The sequence below is a fragment of the Syngnathus typhle genome, linkage group LG7, assembly GCF_033458585.1.
Source record: "Syngnathus typhle isolate RoL2023-S1 ecotype Sweden linkage group LG7, RoL_Styp_1.0, whole genome shotgun sequence".
NCBI classification, from domain to species: domain Eukaryota; kingdom Metazoa; phylum Chordata; class Actinopteri; order Syngnathiformes; family Syngnathidae; genus Syngnathus; species Syngnathus typhle.
The window spans coordinates 15,176,835-15,193,883 of record NC_083744.1 but is presented as its reverse complement, the minus strand read 5'-3'; the positions used below and the strand labels follow the sequence as shown (position 1 = coordinate 15,193,883).

The 17,049-nt window shown below is 44.4% G+C and overlaps 1 protein-coding gene across 2 annotated transcripts in view; it reads left to right on the top strand.

Moving 5' to 3' along the window:
- LOC133157441 (neuronal cell adhesion molecule-like) overlaps positions 1-16,444 on the top strand; it is a 28,257-nt gene extending 11,813 nt beyond the window's left edge. Inside the window, exons 3-29 of one of the 2 annotated variants that reach the window (XM_061283958.1) lie at positions 1,733-1,934; positions 2,636-2,741; positions 2,819-3,012; positions 3,113-3,235; positions 3,324-3,494; positions 3,691-3,747; positions 4,824-4,935; positions 5,288-5,472; positions 5,536-5,670; positions 5,751-5,894; positions 6,180-6,291; positions 6,370-6,536; positions 6,602-6,749; positions 6,828-6,952; positions 7,425-7,526; positions 7,622-7,822; positions 7,893-7,963; positions 8,172-8,397; positions 8,793-8,908; positions 8,972-9,176; positions 9,309-9,431; positions 9,799-9,975; positions 11,135-11,254; positions 11,398-11,559; positions 12,044-12,175; positions 12,348-12,426; positions 14,437-16,444. In XM_061283958.1, coding sequence (XP_061139942.1) covers positions 1,733-1,934; positions 2,636-2,741; positions 2,819-3,012; positions 3,113-3,235; positions 3,324-3,494; positions 3,691-3,747; positions 4,824-4,935; positions 5,288-5,472; positions 5,536-5,670; positions 5,751-5,894; positions 6,180-6,291; positions 6,370-6,536; positions 6,602-6,749; positions 6,828-6,952; positions 7,425-7,526; positions 7,622-7,822; positions 7,893-7,963; positions 8,172-8,397; positions 8,793-8,908; positions 8,972-9,176; positions 9,309-9,431; positions 9,799-9,975; positions 11,135-11,254; positions 11,398-11,559; positions 12,044-12,175; positions 12,348-12,426; positions 14,437-14,692 — 3,951 coding nt within the window. In that variant the 3' untranslated portion in view covers positions 14,693-16,444. The remainder of the gene's footprint in view (positions 1-1,732; positions 1,935-2,635; positions 2,742-2,818; positions 3,013-3,112; positions 3,236-3,323; positions 3,495-3,690; positions 3,748-4,823; positions 4,936-5,287; positions 5,473-5,535; positions 5,671-5,750; positions 5,895-6,179; positions 6,292-6,369; positions 6,537-6,601; positions 6,750-6,827; positions 6,953-7,424; positions 7,527-7,621; positions 7,823-7,892; positions 7,964-8,171; positions 8,398-8,792; positions 8,909-8,971; positions 9,177-9,308; positions 9,432-9,798; positions 9,976-11,134; positions 11,255-11,397; positions 11,560-12,043; positions 12,176-12,347; positions 12,427-14,436) is intronic. The other variant, XM_061283959.1, reaches the window with a different exon arrangement.
- The last annotated feature ends 605 nt before the right edge of the window (positions 16,445-17,049 follow it).

Below are 17,049 nucleotides of genomic sequence, written 5' to 3'. Positions count from 1 at the left end.
CTTTCGGTTTGGGGGTGAGGGAATAAAAAAAAAAATTGGCCTGTCAGCGCAAAAAAGTCCTCCCTGATGTTATCAGCCGTCTGACATCTTTTGGCGGAACACTCTAAACAAAGTTGTTAGCATTATTGACTTTTTTGCTTTTCCGCCATCTGTTTTCACATGCGTGAACGTGCACTTTTTTCCCACGACGATGTGAAAAGTTCCCGTTTATCGTTGTTAGCATGCAGCTTGGATTCAAACACGGCAAAGTGTGTACATAATTCATATAGCTCATTGTTCTCAAGTTGGGAGCGCTTGCTTTCTCATCTTTAGTGTTTCTCTGAGATCCTGCTGGGTGAGGGGATGTGAGGGGTTGGGCCACGGCCTGTATCATCACAGCTCACGGGGATAATTATAGCACACACACATGTGCACACACACACGTCTATCCAAGTACGGCAAGCGGCTAGAGCGGTGCCTCCTCAGCTCATTAAATTGTGAAATAAATCTGCCCTGGAAGCTTTCCAGATAAGAATCACCATGCAAGGCTTCACCTCCGCATTTATAATTAACACTTTTATTCCTAATTAGGCTTTTTTTTTCTCTTCTCGCAATGCATGCACTATCGGTGGCTATTTTAAAGTGCATGGCTGATTTCTCCTTTTTTAGTGGACGAGCTAACAAGAGCAGTTAGAGCCTCGTTTTCTGTGAAGACGTGCCTGAAAAGTCAACGAAGCGACGCTCTCGCGTTTCTCTTTGCATGCGGTCGACACCAAACCAGAACCAAGCGTAGCGGTTAGCACACCTCATGCTCAAAGTCAATCAAGTGACAAGCTAGTAGCAAAGTGCTGATACCAGACCAGATCAATTCCATAAGTTTATTTTACTCATCTTTAGCTGCTCCACTTTCATTTGTGGTGAAATCACAACCTTTCAGCTTGTACTTTGTGATTCGACACGATCGTGTGATTGGCTCAGGCCCTCGGCCTAACACACACACTTGCTCTCCTGGGAGAGTGTGTGTGAAGGAAGCCGGGGGGGCCGCAGACTTGTTCTCCTCCATCACGGCCCAAGGGCAGCGCTGACAAACAAGTCGGTCCCCCAAAGGAGGTTCCGGGCGGGGGCCAACTTGTTTGGCTGTCAGGACCTCCGGTCCCAAACAAAAAGAAAAAAGCCGCCCCTTCCCCCCTTGCAACTGCTTCGTCGTGTCCGACGGGCCAATTTTGATTTCTTCTTGGAGTGGAGCGCAAAGTTCAATGTGCGCCGTTGCGATTAGAAAAATATCTGCCCTCGTGACGACTTTTCCGTTCCGTGCCAGCGGCTTTTACAACGAGATAAAAGCAAAGGCGGAATGTGACTCCCAATTTCAGTTTGCAAGCTATGTAAAGAAGAAATTATACTGATGGTATCGATTTTTAAATCATTGCTGCTTGTTATGGCTATCAACTTTAGGTTGCGCTTGTGTGTGTACATCATCGTTAGCATTTCCCAACAAGTCAAGTTCCGATAGCCCTTAATGAATGCCATTTTTTTTTTATTCAACGTCTGCAACTGGGCTTGAAATGTTAAGGTCATTTGTGTGTGTGTGTGAGATCAATATGGCCCGATGGCTTGTGTGTGAAGGCTCACGCTGGCACCCTGCCGGAGCGTTCCATTATCAGCAATGCATGACCATTGATCTGCGTCCACTGTTGCAACGATGAGTCTCTCGCTCTCTCTAATGTCCTCCCTTTTTGTCTTTCCGTCCTTGCAGTGTGAGTCAGCGCACACGTGTCCCGTCGGCCGCGTGACCGAGTGGGGAGAGGCGGGGGTCTTTGGTGGCGGACCTTGGCGTCGCACGCTGATGATGGAGAGGAGGAGGATGGGCGAGACAGACTTGCCGCTGCTCCCGCTGGTGGTGGCGGCGGCGGTGTTGCTGGGACATCTCGCCGCAGCGCTGGAGGTTCCGCTCGATCGTAAGGCCATGGAATAAAATGCAAGATTTGCGAAGAAATAAAAAGAAAAATTAAACGCACTTGAAAGGAAATATTTCTCTAAAATTATCTCTTAAATATATGTATTTTTTAGAAATATTTATGTATCAAAACTACTAGTGGTATCGGTGCTTAGTATCGGTAGCATTAGAACTGACATACACAGCTACTTGGTTTAAAAATTTAAAACGAAACACAATAAACATGGTAAATTTATTTTATAGAATTGTTATTTCCTACGGTCAAATATTCCCATACTAATATATGGTTCTCTTCATTGTGACTTTTGCTGATTCTTTTGGGGAAAGTTCTGGAAAGATGTAAGTCCCGAGCCAGCCCGACGTCCACAAGGGGGAGCTGTTTTATTGTGCTTTAAGGATTTGCCGCAATTCGAAGCGATTTTTTTTTTTTGTGTGTGTGTGATTTTAATTTTTTTATTTGTGATTTTAATTTTTGTGTGATTTGCCGTGGCAGCATAACGTGTCTTGCATGCTTGTTTTGGATTCTATTTCAGTTAGCATGACATGAGCTTCCATGCTTGAAGGAATTGTTTTCTGTATGCTTTATTTTATTTATTATCTATTTTATTTATGCTTTATTTTACTGAGCGCGGTTATATTGCACGTGTTAAACGCTGGCAGGTCAAAGTTGAACTTCGGCTCTGTCTCTCCGGTCGCTTTCAGTGCCGCAGCCCCCGACTATTACTCACCAGTCCCCCAAGGATTACATCATCGACCCGCGGGAGAACATTGTCATCCATTGTGAGGCCAAAGGGAAGCCTCATCCCAGGTAAGAAAAGTGTTCACATATATTTTCCAAAATAATTTTTCAATTGTAAGCAAATTCATTTATGTGCGGCTTCTCAGTTTCTCCTGGACGAGAAACGGGACTCACTTTGACCTGGATCAGCACCCCAATGTGCACATGAGGGCCCACTCGGGGACGCTGGTGGTGGACATCAGCAGGGAGCGGGCGGAACATTACGAAGGCGCCTACCAGTGCACGGCTAGGAACAAACACGGGACGGCCGTCTCCAACGACATCGTGGTGCGGCAGCCCAGTAAGTCTCTTAACACTCACTTCGCCATATCACCCCTTTTATCCAAATACTCCAAATTCATACTTCACACATAATTTTTTTTTGTCTTAAACCAATCCAGGGTCGCCTTTGTGGTCCAAAGAGAAGATCAAGCCGATCGTCATTCAGGAGGGCGTGTCTTTGGTGTTGCCATGCCGACCGCCCGCCGGCTTCCCTCCCCCAATTGTTTTCTGGATGGACAACAGTAAATATTCCTACGCGCACGTCACATGACAAACGAGCTTCATGTCAATTGAATGTTTGAATGAGATTTATTTGGATTCTCGCATCAGACTTCCAGAGGTTGCCCCAAAGCAACAGGGTGTCGCAATCTTTAAACGGAGACCTTTACTTCTCCAACGTGCTGCGCGAGGACTCCAGGAACGACTACATCTGCTACGCCCGCTTCCCGCACACGCAGACCATCCAGCAGAAGCAGCCCATCGCCGTCAAGGTCCTCAACCGTAAGTCGCGCCGTCTTCATCTATCCGGAGGCCGGCACTCGAAATGTTAGTTTGTCCGTTCCGCTACGAATCACCAAAGCTGTTCGCCATGATGGTTCCTCATCCTGCTCCATGGTGGATTAATTTTTTTTTTTTTTAAATTCCAAAGCATGTTCATGTGCTGGCTTGTTTGAATGCTTGTTTTGTTGTGTTTCAGTGGACGCGATCAATGACACAATGGAAGCTTTTTACAATGACACTGATTTGTTTAGTGGTGAGTTCCGGAAAATAACCACGCCCCTGCCTTTCTCCCGGTACTTCTCCTGCAGTGGGACCTCCAAAGTTGAACGCAATTCGTCCCAACTGAATTTTTTGCGTTCCTGTTTTTGCTTTAAGCTATGAGCTAAATTTGACCTAAAATCAATTTTCAGATACACAACCTATCAAGAGAAGTAAAAAAAAAAGAAACAATTAAGGCACTTTAATACCCTTAACACGCAAATACAAAATGAGAACACTCGGCGAGCTGCTGTTGGCCACCACTCACACACAGACACTCACACACAGGGTAAATTACTTTTAGCCATGCCCCTAAAGGCTTTCTTTTGTGTTATTTTTCTATACAATACATTCACGTCTGAGAAATAACATGTCCAAGGCAAATTAAATTAAATTTAAGATTTTTGAATTAAGTTTAGAATTTCTTAAAGTGGGGCGTTTGACTTTGGAGCTTTCACTCTACCGTATGGGATCCAGACTTTCCTAGCCACTAACCTGTCAAACCTTAAACTCAAGCCTTCTCCTCACTACTCTAGTCTTAGATACCCGTCGCACCCCTGTAACCCTTCACTCCAGTTGATCCAACTCCCACTTCCCCCCCCTCCACCATCCAATCAGAGACCTTCACTTCTGCATTTCTTGAATGAGCCCCGTGATAACATCTGTACAACATCAAGAAGAAGAAACGTCTAATTTCTCGCTCAATTAACAATTCCGACCGCATCCTCCTCCTCATATCTTGTTATACAGGACCTTGGCTTTCTTTCTCATTTGCCCTTTGGCGCGCAAGCTGTTGGATGAAATTGCTGGCATTATTGCCAGGAGCACCTGCAGATGAGGCTTTTATTGTCAGAAAGTGTTTATCTCATTTGCGTCCATGCATTGCAGTGGCCGTTATGACCCCCACCAGGGGGCAAATCATTAGCCGTAAATTTTCCTGAAAAATGCAAATTCTGGGCTGTAAAGTCAGACTAGAGGTGTGTGTGTGTAATGCGCTGGCTTATTGTGGATGCCAGTGACATATGGCCTAGCCCCAGAGTGATGATAACTTCTGTGTGGGTGTGACTGCAGAAGAGCCAGCGGATGAGCGGAAGCCCACGTTCCTCCTCCCGTTGGAAGCAACCAGCTCCAAAATGGTGCTACGTGGTCAGGTGCTGGAGATGGAGTGCTTTGCCGAAGGACTGTACGTATTAGTCTTACTTCACATTATGCATTTTTATTTTGTTACCATTTAAAAGAGTTTGATTTTGTCAAAAGGGTTAAGACTTAGAGCATACTTTACACATCCAATTGCTTGTCCTGTTGAAATTAGCTAGTATGTTCTATACATACAAAATGTTATTAAAGCAAATGGTTTTTATTTTGTGTGGTTAAATAATACATATTACGCAATTAAGAGGCTAATAAAATGAAATTTGAAAAAAATAAAATTATTTTAAAACATTTAAAATTGATTAATGAAACAATAAAACTCAACTCTTTGCATACAAACAAATAATGTATTTTCCGAACTTCATTCCTTCTTCTCCTGCAAGTCCCACTCCTGAAATCTCCTGGGCCAAAGTGAGCGGCGAACTCCCGGGCGCACGCGTCTCATTCCTGCATCACCAGAAAGTCTTGCGTATCGTCAACGTGTCGGAGGCCGACGCGGGCGACTACCGGTGCACGGCAAGGAACCAGCTGGGCTCCGTCCACCACACCATTCGGATCACCGTCAAAGGTGCGACCTACCTTATGACCAATGCGGTGTGCACCATGATTAAATCTTCCTTCTGCTTTTCAGCCGCTCCATACTGGATCAGCGGCGCTCCCAGAAATCTCGTCCTGGCCCCGGGAGAGAACGGGGTGCTCATGTGCAGAGCCAGTGGCACAGCCAAGCCCAACATCCAATGGGCCATGAATGGCGTTCCCATAGAGAGTGAGTGGAGAACCCCAAAGTCAAATATCTTGTTTGTGGTTTAAATAATGAACATATAATATTCCGTCCCCCACGAATAGACGCCCCGAAGGACCCCAGCCGGAAAGTGGAGGACGACACCATCATATTCACCGATGTGCAGATGGGATCCAGCGCCGTGTACCAGTGCAACATCTCCAACCAACACGGCTACCTCCTGGCCAACGCCTTCGTTAACGTCTTGTGTAAGTCCAGATTTAGGAAACTGTCTTCATCTCCGTAGAGCAATTTAGAAGCAACTTGATTAGGTTGGGTATGAAAAGCAGTGGGCAGAGGATAGAACCCTGCGGGGTGGTGAGGCCAGACAAGCTCATCAAGATTGAAGTTCTGGTGGTACTGCTCTGCCAAGATATGTGTGGCGATAAATTCAGAGAGGTCTGCAAGCAGAAGCTTCCCATAACAAAATGAGCCAGAAGCGGATCCATTCACATTGATCAGCGGCATCGCTATTAACTCGCTTCGTTTTCCAGCCGAGCCGCCCAGAGTGCTGACGCCGGCCAACGCGGTCTACCAGGTCATCAAGAATCACCGAGCCTTGCTGGAGTGCACTTCCTTCGGCTCGCCCATCCCCAAAATTACCTGGTGGGTTAATGAGCCTTGAACCGGGCTGGCTAATGTCCCAGGATAAAAGTACTGATGGAGTTCCTACCTCCGTCTCAGGTTCAAGGAGAGTCGTTCCGGCACGCTAGACGCCGAGACTTACGAGGAGCACGACAACGGCACTTTGGAGATCCGTGTGGCTCAGCCGAGGAATAGCGGAAAGTACACCTGCGTGGCCCGCAATTCTCTCGGTATCTACGAGAATCACGTGTACCTGGAAGTCAAAGGTAAGCAGAAGTTGGACCCCTCATTCCGCTTTGAGACTAAAGTACCGGCTGTGCTCTCTTGTCAGAACCGACCCGGATCCTGAAGCAGCCCGAGTACCGAATGGTGCAGCGTGGCAAGTCGGTTGTGTTTGAATGCAAAGTGAAGCACGACCCCTCCCTCGTGCCCACCATGACGTGGCTCAAGGATGACGGAGAACTCCCCGATGACGAGAGGTTAAAAAAAAAAAGCTTTTTGTCATCTTTTATCAAAGAGCTAATCCGAAAATGTTTTTTATGATTTTCTTCAAGCAGATTTGTGGTGGACGCCGACAGCCTGACCATCGCCGACGTGATGGAAAGCGACGCCGGCGTGTACACGTGCATCATGAACACAACGCTGGACCACGATTCGGCCAGCGCCGAGCTCACCGTTGTCGGTACGTTGAGATATGTTAGAGGTTTATTTTTACTCTACAGATGGTTTGCAATCATAACATGAATATTGACTTTAATTTAATATCCCGTCTCCCACGCCGACCCGACAGAAGCCACACCGACACCGTCTGTTGTCAATGGTAACACCTGAAGCGCACGTGGCTTTTCAGATGTGCTCCATTTTTGTTTTGGGATCATTTTAATTTATTTTTCTGTCAAGTGAAGCTTGCCCTGCAGACACCATTTAATTATTTATATTCCACTTTTATTTTCATTGTTTTGTATGAAGGCAGCTAGTGGCTAGTTAGCATGTCAGTTGAAATCATCCGTTTGAAAAGGTTGACGTGTATTTATTTATAAGCATGAGGCTCCGCTTGCACGAGCCCGTCTTCATTTGTGTCTTTCCGTGACACGGAACCGACGGCGGCCATCTTTGGCGTCGACTCACATGGTGTGTGCCGTGTCTTTCGTCAGAGCGGCCGGAACCACCGAGCGACCTGGAGCTGACGGACCACAAAAAGAGAAGTGTTCAACTCACCTGGATTCCTGGCGACGAGCACAACAGTCCTATTGAGAGTACGTGCGAATCGAACGCTGAATGTTCTGAAAGTCCGAAAATCTAAATCGGTGTTAACCCACAAACAAATTTGATCAAATGTTCTTTTCCCCAGAATTTTTGATCCAGTATGAAGACTCTCTCCACCACCGCAGAGGACACTGGCACAACCTTACCGAGGTTCCCGGGAGCAAGACCACAGCTCACCTGAAGCTGTCGCCCTACGTTCATTACACCTTCAGAGTCCTTGCTGTCAATTCCATGGGTGTCAGCCGACCCAGTTTCCCCTCCAAGATGTATAAAACCGACCCCTCAGGTACTGGAAACTCAGAGTGAAAGCTTCTTTGCTACTGAGTGTAACTTCTATTTTTATTCTCCCCTAAAAGCTCCAGATGAGAATCCAACAGATGTGCATGGATTTGGGACTGAACATGATAATCTTGTCATCTCATGGAAGGTAATTTTATTTTTTTTAATGAAGTACCTCCGACTTGACAAAAAAATGGACATTTATTCAAAAAGAGGTCAAGTGTGCCTGCTTCAAGCTGTTTTTTTGCCACAAACATAAAACAAAGAAAATTGCATGTATATTATTTAAACCAAATAAATAAATAAGTAAATAAATTAATTAATTAATTAATTAATAATAATTTCTTTTCCCGTAGCCATTGTCAGGCCTCCAGGCCAACGGGCCAGGGCTCCATTACAGAGTGATGTGGAGACAAAAGATGATGGAAACCGACTGGATCACGGCAACCGTAGCCAACAACTCCAAGTTTGTCGTGTCCGGAACGCCCACGTTTGTTCCGTATGTGCTCAAAGTTCAAGCCGTGAATGACTTCGGCGCAGCGCCTGAGCCCGCCGTTGCCTCCGGCCTTTCTGGAGAGGATCGTAAGTCTGACTGCTCTTTTCACCTTTGCGAAGTGCGGCTGCTCAAATGAATATTTACACCGAAACTTTGTTCAGCACAACGGTTGTGTTCTCGCTAAAGTGTTACTGCACATTTTTCTATCATGTCATTTTGGCTAGCATGCTAGCTAATATTGCTTCATTTGATGGTTTGTATTGAATAATTTACTAAAATTACTAAATAGTTGTTTATGTGACATGGTTCATATATGTTTGACAAAAATGACGTTGATTTGACGTGTTTTGGCACCATCTTGTGGCATCTATACGCAATTACAACCGCATTTTCGAGACGCATCAGTTGTATGATTTTTATTTTGAACTTTCCTCATCCCTAAAAAAAGCACCAATATTGTACGTTTGTTTCATCGCGACAGTTCCGATTGCCGCTCCAGCATCCGTGCAGGCGTACGTGCTAAACAGCACCCTGGCGGAAATCCACTGGGATCCCGTGCCTCCAAAACTAATCCGCGGATACCTCAAAGGCTACATGGTACAGCATAATGAGCCGGCGAATGTCCAGAAGCACAAGACTGATGATCCCACTTTTTCGCAGGTGTATTATTGGCGAGAGCGTAGTCTGCACAAACACAACCCCCATCACACGGAGAAGCAGATCTTGACCTTCAGCGGCAACCACAGCAAAGGAAAGCTGCCTGGCCTGCACCCCTTCAGTGTGTATTCGTTTAACGTCAGGGTCTATAACGGCAAAGGAGAAGGTCCCCCGAGTCACAACCAGCAGTTTGAGACCCCCGAGGGAGGTGAGAGGAGGAATTCTTGCCATTTCTATTCGAATTGATGTTAGGAACGGATTTCGAATCGTCGGTCAAGTTCTTTTTGCCCTATGAATCGTTTCAGAGTCACAATCGTGTGCCTTTAATTTATTTCCACAGTGCCCGGAGCGCCGACGTCCCTGACGGTCACCAACTCCAATTTGGACTCTTTAAGCCTTGAGTGGAAGCCTCCTCGGGACCGGAATGGACTCCTGACAGGTTACACCCTCAAATATCACCCGGGTGAGCTTCTCTCTTCTTTACTCATTCTTTAAGGACTACAGAATATTGTTGACGAGAATACTCGTCGACGGGATCCTGCGTCATTAATGTCAATGACGAGTATGCTCGAGATAATAAACGTCTCGCTTCATGTAGTCTTGTACCGTCGCAAACGATAGAGGATGAACCAACGAATAGCGTCACCGTTGAATAGGACTCAATCACACCAATTAACAAATCACCTTTTGTCATTCCCGCCTCTTGTACCTGAACCCTCTTTGCTCCAAAACACTTTTTCCACACTTGTCATCATTGACACTTGAATCCCACCTCCATCCTCCACTTTCTTTATTCAACTTACCTTCCCAATCATCCCGCCATCTCGTAGTCAATAACTCCAATGAGCTGGGCCCAGAGGAGGAGCTGGCCCTGGCCGCCAATGAGACCTCGGTCACTTTGCCCAACCTCAAGTACAGCACGCGCTACAAGTTTTATTTGAATGCCAAAACACGCGAGGGGCCCGGCCCGGTTGTTACGCAGGAGGCCATCACCATCGTGGATGAAGGTAAGCACGGAATGTATCCCAAATTGATGTTCTTAATTCAGTCATTGATATAATTTATATGGAAAAAGTCCAAATTTAAGAAAAAAAATCATAAGCCCACAATAGGACAAGGGACTGTATATGTTAAAAAATCACATGACATCCCTCAGCCAATCAGTGAATGACAATAATAAAGATGAGACAATCAGTGAATGACAATAATAAAGATTATTAAATGAAAAGTGCAGTCGCACCTTACTGAATTAGAATATGATGGAAAGCTCCTATTTAATTATTTTATTCAAAATGAAAAAAATGAATATTTCAATTAAACATATGGGCAAAACAATACTAATCTATACACATCGAAATCAACAATAAACTGTTATTTGCTGCCATATTCATTTCAAAGCTACCATTACACAGCTTTTAAAAATTGCAGTCATATTCTGTGTTTTCAAATCGTTGTGTCATCGTCACGTTGTGTCGATTCTTTCCGCAATTGTTATTCGAGCAAACGGCATGATGCACTGCTCTATCCAGTTGCGTTGCATTGCACCACCCCTGCCGACGTGTGTGTTTTGTGTACGTGTCGGTGTGTTTGCAAGTGTGCGTATATCCATATCGATTGTGACTTGTTGTTATTTCTCCATCTTATCTGAGCTCTCATGACTCATCTCGAGAAAGACGTTGGCGCGGGAAGCAGTGGTATATAGAATGATGCATGGAATACGGGCATGCGCATCCCACTCCCCCAGTTTGCACATGTCATATCGTTTGGCATGGCAAAGAAATATTCCACTCATACCCAAAGACGGTACAGTGACACCTCCAAAGTTGAACATTTTTGTTTTGGGAAGCAGCAGTTCCTCAATCCTGCCTAAGGTGGATATTCCGTTATTGTTTCAGCAAAGTTGTTCTTCCCTCTGGTGCTATATTTTGTCAGTTTTGGTTCCAATGGAAGTCCCACCGTACATGACAAGTTCCCTGGCATGGAAAATCTTATTTGTTAGCCCCGCCTCCTTTTTTTGGATCATGCATCCCATCCTCGCTGTTGCCCACGCATCATCACGTGTTTGTGCCTTCAATTCCATCCTCCGGTTGCCTGGAGCGCTTTCACCCCCGCTAGCACCTTAGCACCATCACGCCTGCCAACAGATGTTCTCTCTTGTGTGTTCAGCGCCGGCGGCCAGTCCTTTTGGCAGCGTTAACTCCTCCAGGGGAGAGGACGGCACCCTGATCAGTTGGGAGTACTGGGGCCCGGACAGAAACATTTATTTAGAATACGTAGTGGAGAACAGTAAGCAAAGTCATTCATTTTATAACCTTAATAAAGCGGCTCACGAGCATATAGGAGTAGAAAATAGTCACGATGGAGTCCACCAGTCACATGCGCCGTGACATCTCCAAGTGTTGTTCGCCGTCCTCCTTCCTCCTCTGCAGGTGAAGGCGAAGACGAGTGGCGCAAAGAGCCGGTGAACGGCTCTCAGAACTTTATGCTCAAGGGCCTGAAGGAGGGCCTCTCCTATAGGGTGCGCTTGGTGGCCCAAGGTCACGCCGACCAAGAGCCCCATCGCTCCAAGGAGCTCACGGTGACGGTGCCAGGTGAGGCGCGTTCCTGGGCCCACCCGAGCGTTTGCATTTTTTTTTTTAGCGGTACATTTTATGGTTGCGGTTTTAAGCAGCCGTGCTCTGTCGTGGGAGTTGTCGTTTTGTTGTAGCGCTAATATAGTTGTACGCTACGCGGCTTGCATTAATATCTAAAAGTCATCCTTAGTGAACTTGTGAGTGTGCGGATGATGTCTGTGTGTTGTTTTTGTGTTCTTGCGATCAATCATTGCATCTTCCATGTAATATTTGATATGTTCAATGTTGGGCAAGTTATAGATTCAAAATGACCCCCCCCCCACACACTGCCGTTGTTGCATTTTCACCCAACACTGGATATTTCAAACCCTTCCGTCATGAAAGTGGTTAGCAAGTTAACCAATCACGACCCATTGCTGAGCCAGTAGATAGAACAACGTTCCTCCGTGTCGCCATTGGAAAGCCGATGAGGTGAAAGCGTCTTCCTTCCTTTGCTTGACAGCTGTGGCGAGCAGACAGGTGGACATCGCCACGCAGGGTTGGTTCATCGGCCTCATGTGTGCCATCGCCCTCCTCATCCTCATCCTCCTCATCATTTGCTTCATCCAGAGGAACAAAGGAGGCAAATATCCAGGTAAGCTAGCATAAAATAACTTCCATTTTTGTATTTGTGACATGATAGAACACAAACGCTACAGCAGCACATGTGGACAGACAATGTAGCAAACCCTGTTGCCATAACAACAGCGGCAAAACACGTGATGCTATTTTAGTGGCTAATTTTTCTTTTCCTGTTTCGGGCGTAGTCAAAGAGAAGGAGGACGCGCACACAGACCCGGAGTTCCAGCCCATGAAAGACGAAGACTGCACTTTTGGGGAATACAGGTGAGAGAACACGATCAAGACTCAGTTGCCCGTTTAAACCCAGCAACTTTCTAGCTGGGCTGGAGCTCTTTTTTTTACCACTTATGACTGACAATGATGAACAGGAAATGCCCCGCCCCTCCATTAGCCAAAAAGCACTTTTAGTTTTTGGGGGCGGGACGTCCGTGGATGGCACATTTTTTGGACTCTTTGCTCGATAAGACTCTTCAGGTTCTCAGGATGAAAGGAGGGTCTGTTTCTTCCATTTAATTAATTCATTTGCAACATATTATGAATAAGCTACTCAAGACAGCGATCAAAGCTCACCGTTAAGCTATGCCTGTTAGCATCCCGAATGAGGCTGCGCACAGAACCAAGCACTTTACTTGCAACATTTCTCGATATCGTCTTTGTGTTTTCATGTTTTTTATGATGTAATGTGTATAAATATGATGGGGTCCAAACAAGTATTTTTTTCTTAAAGTACTTTATATATTTTTTTTGTATGTATATCCAAATGTGAGTTATAGAATTGATATTAACATGCATATCTATATGTACAGGAAAATATTTAGTTATATATATGTGGGATGCATGTTGTGAGCTGATATACCTTTATGAGGATATTAAAAATATGCATTAGCTTATAATGTGTTGAAATGGATTGTTGGTCGAACAATGCATGTTGTAAGGATTCTGTTACTTGGAGAGCGGTAGCAACGGAATTGTATTTTTTTGGGGGGGGTTATAAGTAAGCCAATTTTTTTTCCGATTCCGTACTTGCTTGTTAGTTCCTCAATAAGTCACATGCGAGACCTCTTTGCTCCCTGCATCATACAATTTACACGTGAATTCATGTAGGGGGAATCCCTCATAAAAAGAGGTAAGGGTGATGTCTTACATGTGTGTTTGTGTGAGGGTGGGTGTCACTGTGAAGAGAAGAAAAAAAAAAAAGAATCGCTCGCTTGAAAACGCATCGCAGGCTTGTCAGTCATCAAGTTGAATATTTGCAAAGTCATAAAGCCTTTGTGGTGTCTGAGTCAGTCTGTAATTTGGACGTGACATACTTAAGTTGTTTGGGCAATTGTATTGACATACATTTTATTAAATTTTTGTGGTTTAGCCGAAAACAATAGTTGCTTGACATTCTCATAATAGCCAACATCCACATTGATATTTGCAAAAGCTGTGATCCAAGCACTTAGATAATGAAAAGAAAGGGCCCCGAGATAGAGCTGTGGGGAACGCCAGGTGTGACTGGAGAAATAGAAGTTTATTGAGGCCCCAAACATACCCGTCTTGCCTCTTACAGCTCCGTATACTTTTGCTAGCATAACAAAATTCAACATCAATCAAGTTGAGAAGACCCAATACTTTTGCCCATGCCGTGCCGAAATTGAACAAACCTTTCAGCATCATGACGGCTTTATGCTTGCGTGTCATTGACGTTCAACTCATGCACATGAAGGATAATTTACGTTTCTTTGAGCCGTATGTTGAAGACAATCATGCTTGCTTCTGGATTGGTTGCATTTCTTTTGACGTCATTTTTTTCGTTTTCAATCACAGCGTTTTTATGTGTCTGTGACGCTGCAGCACAACACATGTGACCACCTCATGTCGAATTTGGTTTCAAGGGGAATCCAACCAGTGTGACATTGCTTGACTTCTATTCCCCTGTTGCTTGATGGAAACCAACGAATCATTCTGAATTTTTTTTTTTTCAGACTTGGAGCTAAACAAATTCGAAATTGTTACGAAATATTACACCGGTGATTAATTTACCGCAGATATTGTGTTAATTTATCGATCTCTCATACAACATTATATCTCTTGATTTAGAGATGAGTAAATTTGAGTAAATTGAAATGATCTAACTAATCTGTCATCCCCGTGAATCATGTGACCTCAGTTCCAGACATTAAGCAGTGGAAAACGTTAACTGTTCGCTCCATCTCAAAAAAAAAAAAGTTGCATCCGGCACATCATCCTCATCACCTCTAACGCCTTGCATGTCATTCTCTCCTTCAGTGACAATGAGGACCATAAACCGTTAAAAGGGAGCCGCACGCCATCGAGCGGGACGGTTAAGCGGGACGACAGTGATGACAGTTTAGTAGACTACGGGGAAGGAGGCGACGGCCAGTTCAACGAGGACGGCTCGTTTATCGGCCAGTATAGCGGAAAGAGCGCCAGCCGGGACACCACCACCGGCGCTGAGGGCCTCGAAAGCTCTGAGGCGCCGTCCCCGATTAATGCCATGAACTCCTTGAACTCCTTCGTGTAGCCTCACCATCCAACAATAAGGACATGTATGCGGCATGGCGTAACCTTCACTGAGACGCTTTTAGGAAGGCGAAAACCGAAGGCCTTTACCATTAACATCCCCTCTTTGGACTAAATAGACATTTTCACCAGTATGGTTTGGTTTCCAGTCTCTCCTTTTAGAAGTGGCTACCATTTCTACCAACAGTTTTGTTTTTTCTGTTTGTAAGTTGCAAAATTGCTAGCTTGCTATCAGATTCGTTAGCACACAAACTAGCTATCTGTACGTAGCAAAACATAACAATTTTCCAGAAAACTGTAATGGTATTTTAGCATTGCAACTGTTTGGCTAGCTAAATGCTAGCCAGCATACAAAACTTTGTACACATTTTTGCTACCTCCATGGTGTGTTGTTTTGGGGTTCGTTTTGTTAGCTCGCTAGCCTACTTTTCATTCAGTTAGCGAAAATACTTTGCGGTGCTCAGGGATGGGGGCGCCAATGGACCAGTACCCCACCAAAATAATAATGGTACTGTCCATCCGTCATCTTCCATAAACCAGGAAGCAGGTTGCCACCTAAAAGTGGATACAAATATGGTGATAAACATGACAAAGCTTATGATGACCCAAGACTTTTTTTCTCCGTATTAAGCGAGAGAATCACAGGCATGCTAGTCGATTGTTGCATCATGAATCGTGGCATGGCATGTCCCCATCCAAAACCATGCACACCCCTGCCCCAATGTGCGCCTTAATTTGACTTTTGCTAATTGATGTGCTAGTGCCTTTACTTCATGCTAAGGGCCGTATTACATTTATGACAAAACACGCTGGGACATCAAGCTAGTGCTGTCTTAACTAAGCCTTGTTGCATGAGCTGATGAAGTCTAATTTCAATTGATTGAAAGAAATATTTGGATGAGTATAAAGATAGAGGATTTGGGGATACATTTTATGGAAATCAAACAAACCTAATATGTAAAATAATATTTTAACTCCGTTACAGATTTTCCTCAGCAGGATTGAGTTGTCTCTGCCAATGTAATAAGATTTTTGCTTTTACGAGTTTTGTTTTGTCATTGAGGGCTGGGTCTACGGGGGAAAATTTGGCGCCGATTTTTTTTCAGGATAAGCAGCACACTTTCTTAATTGCTTGATTGAGTTGTCAACGCAACGACCACATTAAAAATGAAAATATCCTGCAGCTTCCACACGTTTTATCCATTTTTTTTACAATGATAATGTGTTGACTTGTACTAACGACGCTTCTTGAGAGCCTTTATATGGGATCAAGGTTTCTTTTTTCTTAACTTGCATCAAGTTTGACTTTTGTTTTTATTATGGTATGGTATGACTTGTAGAATATTTTGTTGAAATATGTAAATATACCCTTCAAGTGGATTGTACAGGGCTTGCGAGGGAGGCGACGTGCATGATTTCTAATGTTCATAGGACTATTAAATGTAGAGAATATATATACATATATATATAAATATACAGTAATCCTTTTTTGCTGTGCATTGTGTACATACTTGATGTTATTCGGTAACAAACTGGACAGAGACAAATCATATACGCCTGATTTAATTACTTTTTTTCCAGATATTGCTTGTCCGGGTGACACATTTCTACACTGCCAAAAAAAATGTTTTCAACAATATTTCAGCTTGGTTTTTTTTGTATTTAAGAAACAAATTTGTACTAACACAATACTTCAGTTGTTTGTATGTAATTTCTTTTTGTTTTAGTTAAAGTATGGATCTTCATACGGGAGCTCGATTGAATGAATAAACAATCACGTTCCTCCAATTGTGACTCAAGGCTTGTTGGTGTTAATACTTGAGCGCCCCCTAGTGACAGCCATGCACTGACGCTGATGTAGACAAGCAGCTGCCCTCTTACCACCCTTTTCTGATTGCCCTCATCCTTCAGTCCTTCAACCCCTACTCCCACCACTTATCCAATTCCCGGCGGATTCATTTTGCGTCGTCCGCCCGTCTGCCTCGGCGTCCATTATCTTCCGGCCTCCATGCTTGAACTGCATGTGCAGCAGCTTTTTAGGTCCACCTGCAATCAGGTTTGACCTGAAACCTCTGAACATTAGCCCGTAGAGGTTTTAGACTTAGTGAAGCAGGATGTAGTTAATGATAGTTATTATTTTTAACACGATTCCAGGGCTTATTTTAATGTTTCGATTATTTTGTCAAGTCATTGATGAATTGTCATTTCCAACCCTTTATTAAAAAACAGGGTATTATTTCAATTTGATGATGCACAAATCCTCTTTAATGTGGGCCAGATGATGAAGCATGTCTCCAAAACCATGCGGTGGGGACTGTGCCACATTTCCACTCCGAACTCAAGTCTTCTGTTCTTCAA